Genomic DNA, 15,647 nt, shown 5'->3' with positions numbered 1-15,647 from the left:
AACTGAGGCTCACCCGGTATAACTGGAAATCAAACCGGCCCGTTAGATGGGCTTTTTGTTATTACGCGTTTTCTTTGGGTGGGAAGAAGGGGGGGGGGGGCTTCTGTGTTGTGTGTAAGGTTTATGTTTAAACATTGTTATAATATCATTAGCGGACATTTTGGAACAACACCAAAATGATTAGTTATCAATATGTTTTTTCTCTAAAACTTTCAAATGAATGAGGAAAATATTTTTTATGTATTTTAAGCTTCAACCTTCAGGAACACCTTCAGGAAAACTAGTGTTCAATTTTACTACACGGGGGGGGTCAAAGACGTGTTTTTTCTTAATTAATGCCACAGATACATTCCAGTTGGTACAACAACAACCCAAAAAGTACTGCACTTTTTAATGATGTATACCACAGTCCAACCAAAGCACGTTCCTGCACACCAGGAGAGGATTATTAAGGTGTATCGATGAGGCAAATTAAAGCAACATGACAAGCGTCACATCTCTGAGATGTGGGTTTACTATACGTGTGTGTGTGTGTGTGTGTGTGTGTGTGTGGTGGGCTTTGTTTGGCTAACAATGTAACCGGGTATCATTTTCTGCTGGAGGTGATTGGCGACGGGCCTTGTGCAGGCACGACAGTTTTGGAGGTTGTTTTTAAAAAAAAAAATGTTTTTACTTGTCATAACATGAGTTTACGGTTGCTGTTCACACGCTCTCTCGTTAACTGAGGACCAGCTGATACTTCTCTACTCCCAGACTGAGAGAGAACGGAAGCGTTTTAGCTCAGAGACTCTTTCTCCTGATAGGCCGAATAATACGAAACGCTTCGGTTGTTATTAGATTTAAAAATGGATAATCGGACGAGTGCATGTGCTGTTCTTGGGCCACGCTGTTTAAGTCCCCAAGAATACAGACTTCATCTGTGCTGAAGATGAAAAGGAAAGTGTTATCAGGGAACGAACAGCAGGACCAGGAGCTGGTGGAGCGTTCGAGGGCAGTAGGACTTTTACTCTGACCCCGGATGAACCTGTTTTTCTTAAACTGAAAAGCCTGAGTGCGGCTGAAACGTTTTACTGACTCCGCTGAATTTCTTTTCAAGCATTCAAGCACTCAAGAGGCTACAATTGGAGGGTGTTTTTACTCGAAACAACGCACTTTCTGTTGCTGGCCAGAAGCTCTCTGAACAAGCTTTGGCATGTGTGTTCCAGGAGGGATGCACTTCCAATTTATAAGACTGTGAAGTAATCGACTAAATTGTTTCGAGAAAGAAAACGTTTTCTCCCCCGCTTGACAATGAAATATGATAGAAGAACAATGTGCTGACTAAGCACTCTCCCTGTGTGAAAGTCTCACTTCCTGGAAGACAAAACTATCGCTGAGTCACCTGTTCTGAATATTGTGTATTTTTTACTTTAAAATACTGAAACGTCAGGATCCTCTACTTGGGTAGTTTCAGTATGTCTTTTAACGTAGCAACACTGTGCATTGCCATGAGGCTTTGATCATCATTATATTATTATATAAGTCTAATAAGTACAAAAATCTACTTCTTTTGTATGGGATCTTTCCAGACAACAATCTGCAGCCTGAGCACACATGTAATAGCAATTAATCCCCTCGTATTCAGGAGCTTTACAATCTGGTTCTGGGTCAAGTAATTCCTCGTCAGCCTGATGGCAACACTGAGCACGGCTCCTACATCCGGATCATCACAATATATATATATATATATATATATATATATATATTGTCATTGAACGACATGAAATGTTGGTGAAAGCCAAAAACCCAGAAGAGAAGATGAAGAGAAGATGAAGAGTGCCCTTCGACGTCAGCTTTTATCTTCGGATAGAATCAACTTTTTTGTATTTGTTCACTCTGGACCCGAGAGAGTCTGAGACGTTTACAGACAAGTTTTTTATTTTTTTTGCTGAGGCAAGGTCAGAAGATGAAAGGAAGTAAAGCAGAGATTGGATCCACACTGAACTGAGTGCTCCACTTGTTTTTTGTACACTCCTTTCAGCAAGGTGAGAAACTTAAGTTCAGTCAACTATCTGTGGATACGGCATCTTATTCTGAAAGGCCTCCAGCCTGCGTATTCTCTCTAACACTGGGTTTTGTAACTGTGATTAAAGTCAATTAGCACATCAATTATGGAAGAGTGAGGTCATTCACAGGATATTCTCGGAGGTTTAAAAGCCTTGTGCATAAGCCGAGTCAACAAGATCTCAGTCGTCCCACATGACACCTTGTCTCTTCCACGCTGGAGTGCGAGGCTGTGGAAGTCATTGGTAGCGGAGAACTACAGGTGTTCGAATCCCAGAGAGGGTTTCATGCCCTATGGCACATGTTGAGGTGGACACAGCCAGTGTTGGGGGTAACGAGTTACAAAGTAACGGATTACAGTAACGATATTACTATTATAGGTAACGAAGTAAAGTAACGCATTACACTCAAAATATTGGTAACTACACTACTTTACTAGACCTCAGTAACGCGCTTTCCTGCGTTAGCCAAGCCATTCCTACCAGTCCGAAAAGTTCTCTTTCAGTGGCGCGCGAGTCACACGACCCTTCCTGCATGAACGATAGCAACAAGCTGCTAGCTAGCGCTGCTGCTGCTACTGCCCGCGACCCCTATGCCCAAGTCGGGTGTTGAGCCTGGTCCCGCTATCTCCGGTGGTTTTCGGGGAGCTAGCGGAAGTTAACGGAGAGCTAGCGGAAGTTAGCGGGGAAGTTAGCGGGGAAGTGACGGAGCGCTAGCAGGAGCCCCAGCCGGCTACAGCGGGGAGCTAACGGGGACTCTGACCGAAGGTAGTAGCGGCTCGAAACCCGACGTTTACGGTAGATTGTTCATGCAGGAAGTGTCGTGTGACTCGCGCGATTATTATTATTGGAAATTATATTAATTAATAATAATAAATTATTATTGAAAATAAAGTGATGAAAGGGCCATGATGTTTGTCCATGAAATTGTGCAGTTAATTTGGACATTTGCTTAAAACAATGGAAAGTAAAGTAACTAGTAGTGAAGTTACTTTTCAAATGCAGTAACTAGTAAAGTAATCTAGTTACAATTTTCAGAAGTAACGTGTAACTAGTTACTTTTTCTGAGTAACTACCCCAACACTGGACACAGCTACACAAAAAACTATCATAATGAACTTAAACATTATAGACTTCATGAACATGGTTGGACGAGCTTATTACGGTCCTGCAACCATCACAGGTTTGTTTCGATTGACTGTCTTTAAGAGTTGTTCATGGTATTCTTATCCAACTGTTTTCAGCACATTTAAAAAAAAAATAATTAGCACGCTTATGTTTATTTTTTTGCACAAGTTTGGTGCGGCCACGCCTTCATCTCTGTCTTCTTCACAGTTGCACAGCGGCAGCACCGGGCAACTTTACGCCGACCTCAACATTACTTGGCAGCATGTTTGGTAAATCAAAATTAAATTAAAAAAAGAATCTTCGCTAAACTAGACGCTGCTTTGTGAGAAAGGTCGGGAGGCTTCGGAGACGACGTTCTTGGAGACAATGAAAACCCGTTCGGTGCGTCGCTCACCGGGAAAGCACACCGAACCGCTCAGTTCCCTCAAGGTGACGTCACGTGTTTTCTCTGTCTGAGATGACGGAATACGTGCTGCAGCTTAAGTCCAGACATGTTCGACCTCCAGGTGAATGAGAACCGAGTCTTCTGACATGAAATCAATTCGAGGCCTTAAAAACTATAATTAAGTCTCAAAAATACTGTTTGCCACACTGCCCCCTTTAGTGGAACGTCCCAGGATGCCAACACGGTTCAGGGGTGTGTGACACACCCACCTCAACGTCAACCAGGAGTCGCTTTCATCCGCTTCCCAAAATCTTTACTGTCGCTTCACTTTATTTCCTCCATCCAGTCCTCCCCCTGTTTCATCATCGCCCTCTCTTTCGTCCTGTTCCCTCTCTCTCTAATGGACCTGATGGCCTCATCAATAATACACTCAAACATCCGTCCGCTTCGGCAGCTTCAGACAACAATGAGCGGCTTCTCTTGGTGCCGCTGCGTATCGTGTATACATTGCGGCCTCTGACCACGCCCTCCAGTGACCCTCTTTTGTGGGTCACTGGTCCGTCCGACAGGAGCACAACCAAAGGTAACAGGACCTAAACTCTGTGCGTGTGCATGTGAGTGCGCGGTGACTCCTGTTGTGTGGATTTCCCCCCCGCGAGACTTGCAGGACAACAATGTTTACTCTGCAGAAATCCTGCAAGATGCTCCGTGATACCTCCAGGTTTCACAGCCCACAGCTTCACTATAGCACGGGACCCAGAGGCCGATTTTCAGACAATTTCCCCACTTTCCTCCTCTGGTTCTCTGCATTACAGAGGACCGAAAAGCAGCGACACAGAGAGAGAGAGAACAAGGAGACTTCCCATGAATGATAATGTTGCCGTGTGTCTGCTGAATGTGTAAATACAACTGTTTGCTCACGTCGGTGCTGTGTGTCCAGGTCGCTCTAAAGTAAATGGATTTAATGCTGCTTTAAAGACGCATGTTCTTTGGGCATAATAATAATATATATATTGATCCATGGATAGTCATTATCATGAGATATCACGACTGAGATATACTTATGAAGAGGTGACTAAGAAATGTATGTAATAGCTCATAATAATGACACTTTCATCTTTTTGTTATCCCTGGGCTTCTATATGGAAACACACGTTCCTGCCTTAGTTTGCTGTTATTCAAGTACGTTTTATTACATTCTCTACTGAAGGACTTTATTTTGTAATGTTGTACGGCTGAAACTCTCTTCAGTTAATCGTTTGGCTGATCAAAAGCAAATTAAAATGAACAATTTTGCGTAGGTGAGTAATTGTTTATTAAGCTAAAGTGCGTTCATTCAGTGGTTTAAGCTTCTCTGAGGCAATGCTGGATTACATGAAAGGGCCCAGAGAGGGGCCCCAGACCTTTAAGGGTCCAAATAGGGCTCAGGCTAGGTGTCAATTTGATTGATTGTTAAATCATTTTTTAATATGTGGCCCCTAAAATGATTAGATAGCCAAGATGGGTCCTGTGTTATTGGTTAATGGTGTATGGCCATGTCTTATACTAAAATATAGTTTCAAGATTTATTAGATTAGACCTGTGTCCTCGTTTTGTATTTTATGTATTGTTGTTGTATTTGTGTTTGTTGCTATATGGACTCATGAATCTGAATTAAAATGAATATATATGCTCAAAATATGAGCAGAATGTCTCATCTGAAAGTCATCTGACCGATGCTGATTCAGTGATTTCTTTTCAAAAACAACTCGAGACCTACCTGTTTACGCTGGCGTTTGCTTTAAATACCTTTTATGACCTGCCTTTTATCTGTTTTATCTGTTTTTATTTATTTATTGTCATTGTCTTTTTTGTACTCCTCCATCTTTGAATGTGTTTTTACTGAGTTTTTTAACTGCACAGCACTTTGTGTCCTCTTTTGTATGTGACATTATAATATTATTATTAATAACCAAATCTATTTGGGTCAGAGACAAAACAAGCTATTTTAAACACAGTCACACACAAAAAAAAATAAAAGAATGGATCGATAGAGAAGCGTCTCCATAGTGTGGATGAGCATGTGCTGCAGCTCTGTTATTGTACATCTCACGAGGTGACGTGCCTGCGTGTCACATCCTTCTTACCCAGTCCTCGAAGTGCTTGCTCCCGTTGTGCAGGATGTCCTCGAACTGGATGATGCAGTTGGCCACGAAGTCGTCGCAGCCGATCGGCGCGTCGTGGAAGACCGACAGCTCGATGCGCCGGCCGTCGTGGACCTCCGTGGTGAACTCGTCGTTCCACGCGGGGCTGTTGGTCCTCTGCTTGGTGGACGTCTGGCCCACGCGCGAGTCGTCCACGTTCAGGGCGATGTACGTGTCCAGCAGGAAGCTCGGGGTCTTGGGGCCCACGGCGTGACGCAGGGACCACGCCGTGGGCTTCAGGTCCAGCGCCTCGCGGATCCGGATCTTCAGCATCCCGTTGAAGATCACCATGGCTGCGCGGCGTGAGGAGGAGGAGGAGGAGGAAGAGGGGGGGGGGGTCACAGCCTCTCTGATGGGACCTCCGACAGAATAACAGCGGCTCTGTTCAACCGGTGGTCCTCCACGCAGATACTGTTGTTGTTGTTGTTTTTTAACACATACACATGTCGAATATGCTCCAAATACGGAAGAAACACGAACTCCCAACAGTCAGCACAAAAAACAAACGAGCAAAAGCCCCCCCAGGTGACCCTCGGTCAGTCCCGTTGTCTTTACTTCCGAGGGTTGAGAATAAACACGCAGCAGCGGAGGGACCTGAACGCACCGGCCCGTGTTGCATTGCGCCGCGCGCCGCTGCAGATGGGCTGCGTGTGCCGCACCGGGAGGGATGTGTGTTCGAGCCCGGACCGCTGCGACCAGACAGCGGCTGGGACGGCGCGGACAACCCGGAGAGGAGGGGCGGGTTGGGCGGGTAGGTTCCTCGGTGCTCGGCCTGGTTTCAGCCACAGCTGTTGATCTTAACTTCCCGTGGACATACCTCTGGCTCTCTCTCTCTCTCTCTCTCTCTGGTGCAGGAAATGCGAAAAACACGTCAGATTTCCTCGGAGCCTGGTGTGACAGACGGGGGAGTGCGACGCAACCCAGACTAGGGAGGCGGTTTTGGAGCAGCAGCTTGGGGAGAGGAGGAGAGGAGGAGAGATGGGGGAGGGCTCTTCCTATCCGCCCCAGGTGGAGCTGGACAGAAGCGCGTGCAGGGTTGGACACCGCTGCATCCCCCTGTTATGCAGGAAAACAGGTGTGAAGTGCATCTTTCTAAGAAGAAATTCCTCTGCAATATGGACTCCATGAATGAGCTTCATTCATAAATAAAAAGCCCATTCATCCGCTTGATGAATGCAAAAAAAAGGAAGAAGAGACCTGAGGCCAATTTGGGGATATGTGAGGATTGCAAGCTCTATCAGGACTATCTATTAGTGTGCGCGTGTGTGTGTGTGTGTGTGTGTGTGTGTGTGTGTGTGTGTGTACTATCCAAATGTTTCTCAAAACATACAAAACAACCGTGTCTCTCAAATCAGTTTTGTGGGTCAATTTTGCTCTGAATTGGAGCTTTAGAAGGAAAAATAATTAAATATGCAGCAACTTAATATTGTTTAGCCTTGTGATCACTAGAAGGGGGATATTGTGGAACACAACCCATTTTTAGGCCTTGAATTTGGTCAACTCAGTTGTTTTACCTTAAAGTTTCGAGGATTCAAGGATCTTTTATTATATGAACTTTAGTTGTGGTCCATTTGTAACACGACAAACAAAACAAAAACAGAGGCGCATTTGTTTTTCATCTTCACATTCAAAATCCAACACGGGGGATTAAACATTGTCCATCAGCTTTAACTGATGTTTGAGCACCAAGCATCCCGATGTAAACGCAGTGCCATGCGCTCTGTCCTTGCTTATATTTTTTACATAAAAGGTATATGAAGATATATGTTGCAATTTCATGAATATTGACCAATAGCAGCGCGCATTGCATGCCCACCTTCTTTAAGCCAGACCACTGTAACTAAAAGAATCATTGAACAATCCCCCCGGTGTGAAACGAAGGTCGTCCTGCTGTATATATATATATATATATATATATATATATATATATATATATATATATATATGAGACACTGCACCTGACAGACGGCCCGAGGCCAACAGCCATCCACCACCCACACAAAGGAAGAGCACGTTTTATCTGCACAGCACGCTGATGTTCACATCGTGGAGAGAATGAACTCTGTTGCCTCATTTTGTTTAAGAAGCATATTTTAAACTCAAAATTCAAAATATGAGCGCCGCAGCCAAGAGATCTTGAAAAATCTACTGTCAACGAGTTTAAATCAGACACAGACTATTTAGCTCCACAGGACAGAGAACTGAAAACAAAGTGACGTGAGTATTGATGACTGGGGCATTAGTCATCGATCACTTTCTGACCTCCACCCTTTTCGATTTGAACCAAATGTTTCCTACAGAGCGCAGTCTGATCCATCATTCAGGAGACGGGGGCTCAGAGTTGACCCACATTGGACGATGACCCCACCCTAAAGACGCATTATATTCGATTCTATACGGTCTACTGATGGTTGGAAAGCTGACGCTCTCGCATCTACGTGTAGGAGGAAAATCATCCCAATCCAAAGGGTTTGAGATCAGAAAGATGATACATTTCTGATGATTTAATAACTGTTAGGAAGAAGAAGAAAAACATGTGCTGTGAGGATGCATTCAATGTCACGCCCAGTAGTTGAGACTCAGCATGTTTAAAACCGTGACTACGGCTGACCCCTCCTGGTGGTCGTTTGCTATTGCAGGCTTTAACCAACTCCAGTGCAGCTGCAAAAACAAAAAGGCCATATTTTAGTGATGCGACATACTCTGCAGAGTCGGAAGAAGTACAAATATCTTATCTATCACATAAGCACACACTTCATTCAAAACAGTATAAACGCTACTAAAATGGTGTATTTGCATCTCAAAGTTTTACACAAACCAAATAAATAGCTGCCAACTGCACTCTGATGTGCAAAGTATAACACTGTATCATCTTGAACCTTTGGCATCTTCATGTGCAGCGTGCTCTAAATCATGGGTCTCAAACTCGCGACCCATGGCGATATTTTGTGGCCCCCTATTGACATCAAAGTTTAATGTTAGAGCGGCAAACGCAAATGCCACTTGAAAGGAATATAATCTCAAGCGGCATTACTCGACTAAACACAGAGAAAAAAAAAGGTTTCACTGCATAGTACAGGTCCAGGCTCAGTGATGGTGACGCTGTACTCAGGGTTTCCACTGTGACCTGCATCAGGGTCACTGTGGCTCGGCTGTGTGAGCAGAAGCGCTGCCAGGTGTCTGGCAAGAAATATAATAAAGTACAAGTGTAGTCAGGGATTGCATTTGTTGGTTCGGTGCAGTTTCAACAAGTTATTTAAAAAAATAATATATATTTACACTGTTAAAAACTAGTATAAAAATGTATAGAAACTGCTGGTTGCCTTTTTTTTGTTAAGTATGATGAAAATATGTTATGAATGTAAAAGTAAATGAATAAGTAAACTGTCAAAAATATTGCGCTTTCTGTGTGGCCCCAAGCCAAATTGAGTTTGAGACCCCTGCTCTAAATAGAAACACACATGCAACAAGTATTTATTGTCAATATCATAACATATCAACAGTATCAGACACAATGAATTCAACTGGAGACGGCATGAGCATATATACAGCAATTAAAGTCCTGGAAGTCTTTCTCTATTGTTGTTCACACCAAAGAGCAAACCTGAACTCATAGAGGTTCGAGCGCTGATTAAAGCAGAAGAAAAGAAGCTGCTGGTGCCGGCTAACGTCATGTGCTGCCACCTAGTGTGAGCTTGGTGGAGGTTCAGTCTGAAGTTTAGGGTCTCAAAAAAGCACCTTTTGAAAAAAGCTTCATGGGTTCAAGATTTTTCCGTTCGGCTGTCGAGTGGAACAATTCCGCTGTACATGTTTGGAGGCCATCGTAACAGGAACTACTTTCTTATATTTATTTGTGTCTCATTGGCCCACCCGGTTTTCTCATCACACACGTCAGCCATGTGTCTCTGCGCCGCAGATAGGAATCAATCACAGGCCGAGGAAAATCCCCGGGACGTCCGCCACGTCCTGCCTTCTCACCCCTCTGACCCCTCTGCGCTTGTTTTAAGTCTAACGGGCACGGCTTGGCAGCCGTAGACGGGGTCATACTGTAGCTGTCATCACCACTGTTACCATGGTGACAGCAGTAACATCCATGTGGCTGCAGGAAAATAAAGCTTGAAAGGGGAAAAAAATTCCACTTTGAGTGGCTGCAGGAATGAAAGGAAAATGTGTGTCAGGGAGAAAAATAAAACGGAATGAGAGACCGTTTATCTTTCCCAAGTACACCAATTTTACCAAGCAGTCATCAAAGTATAGCTTTAGCAATATTAATCATATCTTTCTTTATATGACAAAAATGCTCCCCCAAAAGAGAAATTATTATTTTAATTAAAAAAATGTTTTAATAGTTTATTTTATGGAGGGAAGCCTGGGTGAGCCGACCCGACCCCAGACAAGCAGATGGAAATGGATGGATGGGTTTTAATATAGTTGTAAAATAAGCATATCATTTTGTTATAAATTGCTCTTGACTATTTCACCCATCTAAAAAATGTAAAACATTGTGGAGATGGGTTTTCCTTTTTGGGGGACTGTACAGAAAATGGCACCATTGGATTAATTGAATGTGACTTTTTTTTACTTTGAACACACGGATATCGTTTCGGAATTTGAATCACTATTAATAAAACCCACTTCCTCCACGTCCTTCATTTGACATCTGTTTCATTTTGAATCATATTCAAACCAACAACCACATCTGACGAATATATAAACAAATATATTTTAAAATGGAGTTGACTTTTCTTCTTTTTCCTTTTTTCTGAGATTCCACAGTAACCTTGAAGTTGATGTTTTTATTTATTTTGTATTCGTGCATTAGCAGCTTTAAAACACCAGGGGGCGCCAAACATCAGTCATAAATTATAATCTTTTATAATCTTTTTTCCCAAGGCTCATTTAATTCTCCTCTCCCTGCCATCCACTAACTCTCATGCACTCCCTCTACATGTGTGTGTGTGTGTGTGTTCTTTCTTACTTGTCTGAGTAAAATGGCTGCAATCTCATACAATTTCCAGTCTCTACACATGTTTTATGGCACATTCTGCCCTATTAAACCCCACACAGCTGGCAGTGGAAGGTATTAATATGAGCATGGATGGAAAGATGATGAGCATAAAACCAATGACATCCCATGTACCCGCTCCGTGTGCTTCATATCCTCATAATCCTCTTTCATCCATTTTCCCCCCGGTGCAGTTAGTTATTCCACTATTTAATTATAAACAAGCTGTCAAAAATCAATATTAGTTATTTTCTTTTCCTTTTTTTCCTTTTCCTCACAGTGGGTTCTTTGTGTACGCCAATCAATATTCCTACTTTGGCCCTCGGGGGGAGGTTAAAACACGATCTATAATAGAATTCAACTCAAGCAGCAGGAATAACAACGAGCCAAACCAATTTCCCACAGGCTAACAGCGGGGTTTAATGCCACCGCTCGCTGTCCTTCGGTGCTTTAAACTAGCCGATTTGTGCACGGAGGCGGAAAACGTCGACGACGTGAGTGGAAATGTTGAAAGAACAACAAGTAGAGTGGACAGGAGTTTGATGATTTCCATTCACGCGCATTCAGTCGGACACACGGGGGGATGCATTTGAGGGGACGGACACACTTCCTGACACTTGTTTTCTACTTCATAACCCATCAGTAAGTTTAATGAACATTGATGTCCTTGACCTTGTCATTGATCTTGACTTGCAAAGACAAAACAGAGCCCAGATCCGTGTTACCGTCTCAAGACATTTGATAAATGCCCCGCCCCTTCTCCCTAATTTAGAAGCAAGGCAGATGGTCTTGTTGAGAGAAGAGCTGGGAAATTAGGGCAAAGAAAGAAGTGTGTGTCAGCAGCAGCAAGGTGGGTAGTGCTGCGTGTCCCTGGAGGGGAGTAGAAAGGAAAAGCCAGCCTGCAATAAACCAGCTGTTTCCTCTAGAAGTGGACGGCTGCCAGAAAACCTGCTGTCGTCCGATAATATGGAATCTAAATAAGAATCAGCCGGAGTGATTTGGTGAGCTGAGTGGGAGGAGGGAGGAAGGGTATTAAATGACAAAGTGATTGGAATGAGTTTGGATGGCTCCTAGTTTAAAAAAGTGGATATGAAATATTTAAATATTGTCGCAGAGTAACAAACCGCACGGAAATAGAATCAGTCTTAATCACATTTAGCTGATGAAGACGGATCCTTCTCGCTGCGCGCCCTGATTTGCTGAACAGACCGAACGCCAGCAGTCATGATGCGCTCGTTCATCGCTTTTTTTCCCGCCAAAAGCAACTATTTTATGTTTATCCCAGCGAAAGTGACTTTGATAGAGGACCATACATAATGCACCAGACCCATTTTCAATATGGCAAATGCCAAACAACCTATTTAGACGGGCCTCACCCCACAGGAGAATGCATATTTATTCATGCAAAGATAAATGCAATCATTTGCTCATAATATGTCCCAGAGAATTGCAGAATACGGGCACCCAGTTTTTTTTATGGCTCATGGAATCATTTTTACATTGCACACCTGTGGATTTAGTGAGATAATAAGAAAAAAAAAAGATGAGGCTTTATTGTCCCGAAGGACATTCGTCTTGGAAACAGAAAGTACAGTATCTGCTGTTCAGAAAATTACACGGTGCATTCATAAACTGCATACACAGGATGTCGCCAGTCCACACACACACACACACACACACACACACACACACACACACACACACACACACACACACACACACACACACACACACGCACAGTGCATGCATGTGGGCTTCCACCACACAACAAATTGCACACTGCCCATTGCACCACACACCAGTAGTCATCATCATCATCACCATCATCATCGTCATCGTCGTCGTGATGATGGTGTACATCATTTGTGAGCGTAGATAATAATGTGAGCTGAAGCGCTTTATGTTTTAAAATTGTATGTGATTTTGTATTGTTTTTATTGAGATACTGGATCTCGTGGGCGTGGCTAATGTGTTAGCAAACTTCATAGCTACAAATCAAAGCATCCAACATTATACACGTCCTGTTTGTGATGAGTGTAGGTCAAATATTAACTATTCTTTTAGCTCTGGTTTGCTCTCCAGCTACTGGGAAGTACATATCTGTCTGGACATGTGGTGCATAGTGGGATTATTAGAGCTTGTTTGCTGGGAACCAGGTGAAAGAGACCGAACAAAACAGTAAATATACCATAAAACCCAAACTGTGAGCAAAAAGAGGCTAAAAGATATTTGTATACCTGCAGAGTTAGTGGTTATTCTCAGGTGTGTCACCGGTGACCCCTTTCACGTGACACGAATACTGTAGTTTCAATGTGAATGTAGAAAATATTGATCTGCGGAGCGTTGAGTAAAACATAATTGAATCAATAAATGCACGTTTGATTTGGTTGTCGCACCCAATAGCATGAGCAGAATCCATCGGTGAAAAATCCCCAAATTTCCTTCTCCCAAAGCCCTGTTGACGTTTCCAGGCTTAACTGCGAACACAGCTGTGTTGAGTTTCAAAACACGAGCGGGAATCTGGCAGGAAATTTAGGGATTTGCAGCTATTTGGGTGAGGCGCCAAAGTCATGAAATGATGTCTTGAAACAACTGGGTTTAATAAGATCATCTCTGCAACATTAAGGGGACATCACCATTCTGCTCAGATGTGTGAATGTTGCATTCAATGTCTAGTTGAAACCTCGTGGTTCTCTTCGTCGCCCTGCAGCGGAGCGATATCTATCCCGAGATGAGTCAGTCTATCGTTTGGTTTGCGGATTAGATCGTCCTCTGGCTCGCCGGATTGTTCTGTGAGCCCTCAGGGGGGGTGAACACAGATGCAGATCTTGGCTGTGTTTCTCCCTGCCGGGCTCCAAAGAATCTCTTTTTTTTTTGTCTTTAGAGTCTTCAAAGTGAGATAAAGTTACAAATCAAGACAGTTTTGGGGGAATTAGGCCTCTGCCGTGTCAGTCTGGCTTTAATGTTCCTGTCATATCTGTCTCTAAATCAGCTCCAATAGATCCTGGAACTGCAGAAACAGAGATGCTTGTTTCCGATTTGAATAAATCCCAAATCGAGTAGTTATTGTCCCTGATCACGGATTGGTCTGCGGATGAACAGACTGGACGGCCACAGCCACCGCGGGCATTCGCATCTTTTACTATATTTCTGGCTGAGGAGATGGATAACGTTTGAGTAATCTAGCCGGCCTCGCTCTGATGGATGACATCATACGCTGCTGCGCTGTATCCAAATCGTCTCAAAGCAATGCTTCCAGCAGAAATGAACATTTCGCTGCAGTTTGGGCGGGAATCATTCCCCGTGGCTACACATTCTCATCAGGGCTCTGTCAGTGTGTGTGTGTGTGTGCAAGAGAGACTGTGTGTAACATATTTATATTGACTGGCTAACTTTTTCATCTACTTCACATTTCTCTTGTTACCAAGCCTTGAAGAAATAAGCATCCAGTAAATTATAATGAATAATTGAGGATTATATGAGTTACCACAAAGAAAACCACATTTAAAGTTATTGATGATCTATCTATCTATCTATCTATCTATCTATCTATCTATCTATCTATCTATCTATCTATCTATCGATCTGTCTGTCTGTCTGTCTGTCTGTCTATCTTTATTATTTAGTCATATAGTGCAAATGGATAATTTATTCCTGTTATCATTACATATAATAATATATATATAAATATATACAGATATATATATATATATATATATATATATATATATACATATATACATATGTGTTTGCGTGTATTTGTGTATATATGTGTATGTGTGTATATGTATGTGTAATACACATACATAAACACACAAACACACATATACATGCACATATATACGTCAATATATATGTGTGTATATGTATATGTGTGTTTGTGTGTTTATGTATGTGTAATACACATACATAAACACACAAACACACATATACATATACACACACATATATAAACACACACACATATATATATATATATATATATATATATATATATATATATATATATATATATATATATATATATATATATATATATGTATGCATCTATTGGTATGGCATTACAGTATTCACATACTGTAAATGCTTCAAGTGTAAACTGCCAATCGGAAGACGTACGCTCGCGCGTGCCTGCTGGAGCTCGACTTGTCACTGGCTTTGTCTCGCGCGCCTGTCCGAGCCCCGCTGCACGCTGCCTCTTTGACGCTGAACGGGCACTGCCCCTTTAACCGCGTGCGTGGCCGCACTGCTCATGCTCGGGGCTTTGTGCCGGAGTTTCCCCCGTCACAAACCAGCTGTGGAGCAGGAGAGCGAGAGCAGACGGCTCCGGGGAGAGAGCTGCGGCTGTCGCATCCTGAGACAACGGAACCCGGGCAGAGGGCACGTCTTTGTCTGGGAAAGAAACACGCCATCTCCGGGGAGCAGCGCGCGCGGTGTTCATCGGAGCTCCGCGCCGGTTTCCTCGTTTCATCTCCGTGGATTACAGTTTTTTTGTCTTCTCCCCTCCCCGGTTACGGTGTTTACATCGGATCCCTGAGCACGGTGGAAGTTATCTGGAAGACTTGTTGTGGGGGACGCGCCGCAGAGCGCGTAACAGGAGGCTTTATATGTGCGTGTTGCCTGGAACGGATGGGTCCGAGTGGAATCGCGTTTGCGGTGTTTTTCTTCTTCTTTTTTTTAAGGTCGAAACTGTTTCCATCAAAGTTTCAGCTTTCTCCACACCGCTCTGCATGTTCTGATAGAGAGTAATTACTGCGCCCCGGAGCCCGGTCCCCCGGCGTCACAGGTCGGATACTTTCTAATCGACCCCGCCGCTGATGACAACAGATCACCTCACAGCTTAAAGGTGACAGCTCGTTTTTTTCCTTCTGTTCCTGGGGGCTGCACCTCTTCCTCCTCTTCCT

At 43.3% G+C, this 15,647-nt stretch overlaps 1 protein-coding gene across 1 annotated transcript in view; it reads right to left on the bottom strand.

Annotated features, from left to right (window-relative positions):
- LOC306746882 (protein kinase C epsilon type-like) overlaps nt 1-6,029 on the bottom strand; it is a gene marked incomplete at both ends in the record, with an annotated part of 48,991 nt that extends 42,962 nt beyond the window's left edge. Inside the window, one exon of the mRNA XM_079229864.1 lies at nt 5,682-6,029. Within this exon, the coding sequence (XP_079085990.1) occupies nt 5,682-6,029 (348 nt within the window). The remainder of the gene's footprint in view (nt 1-5,681) is intronic.
- Between the last annotated feature and the right edge of the window lie 9,618 nt (nt 6,030-15,647).

The sequence above is a fragment of the Taurulus bubalis genome, assembly GCF_910589615.1.
Source record: "Taurulus bubalis genome assembly, chromosome: 14".
In the NCBI taxonomy this organism is placed as follows: Eukaryota; Metazoa; Chordata; class Actinopteri; order Perciformes; family Cottidae; genus Taurulus; species Taurulus bubalis.
This window is presented reverse-complemented; position numbering and strand designations above follow the sequence as displayed.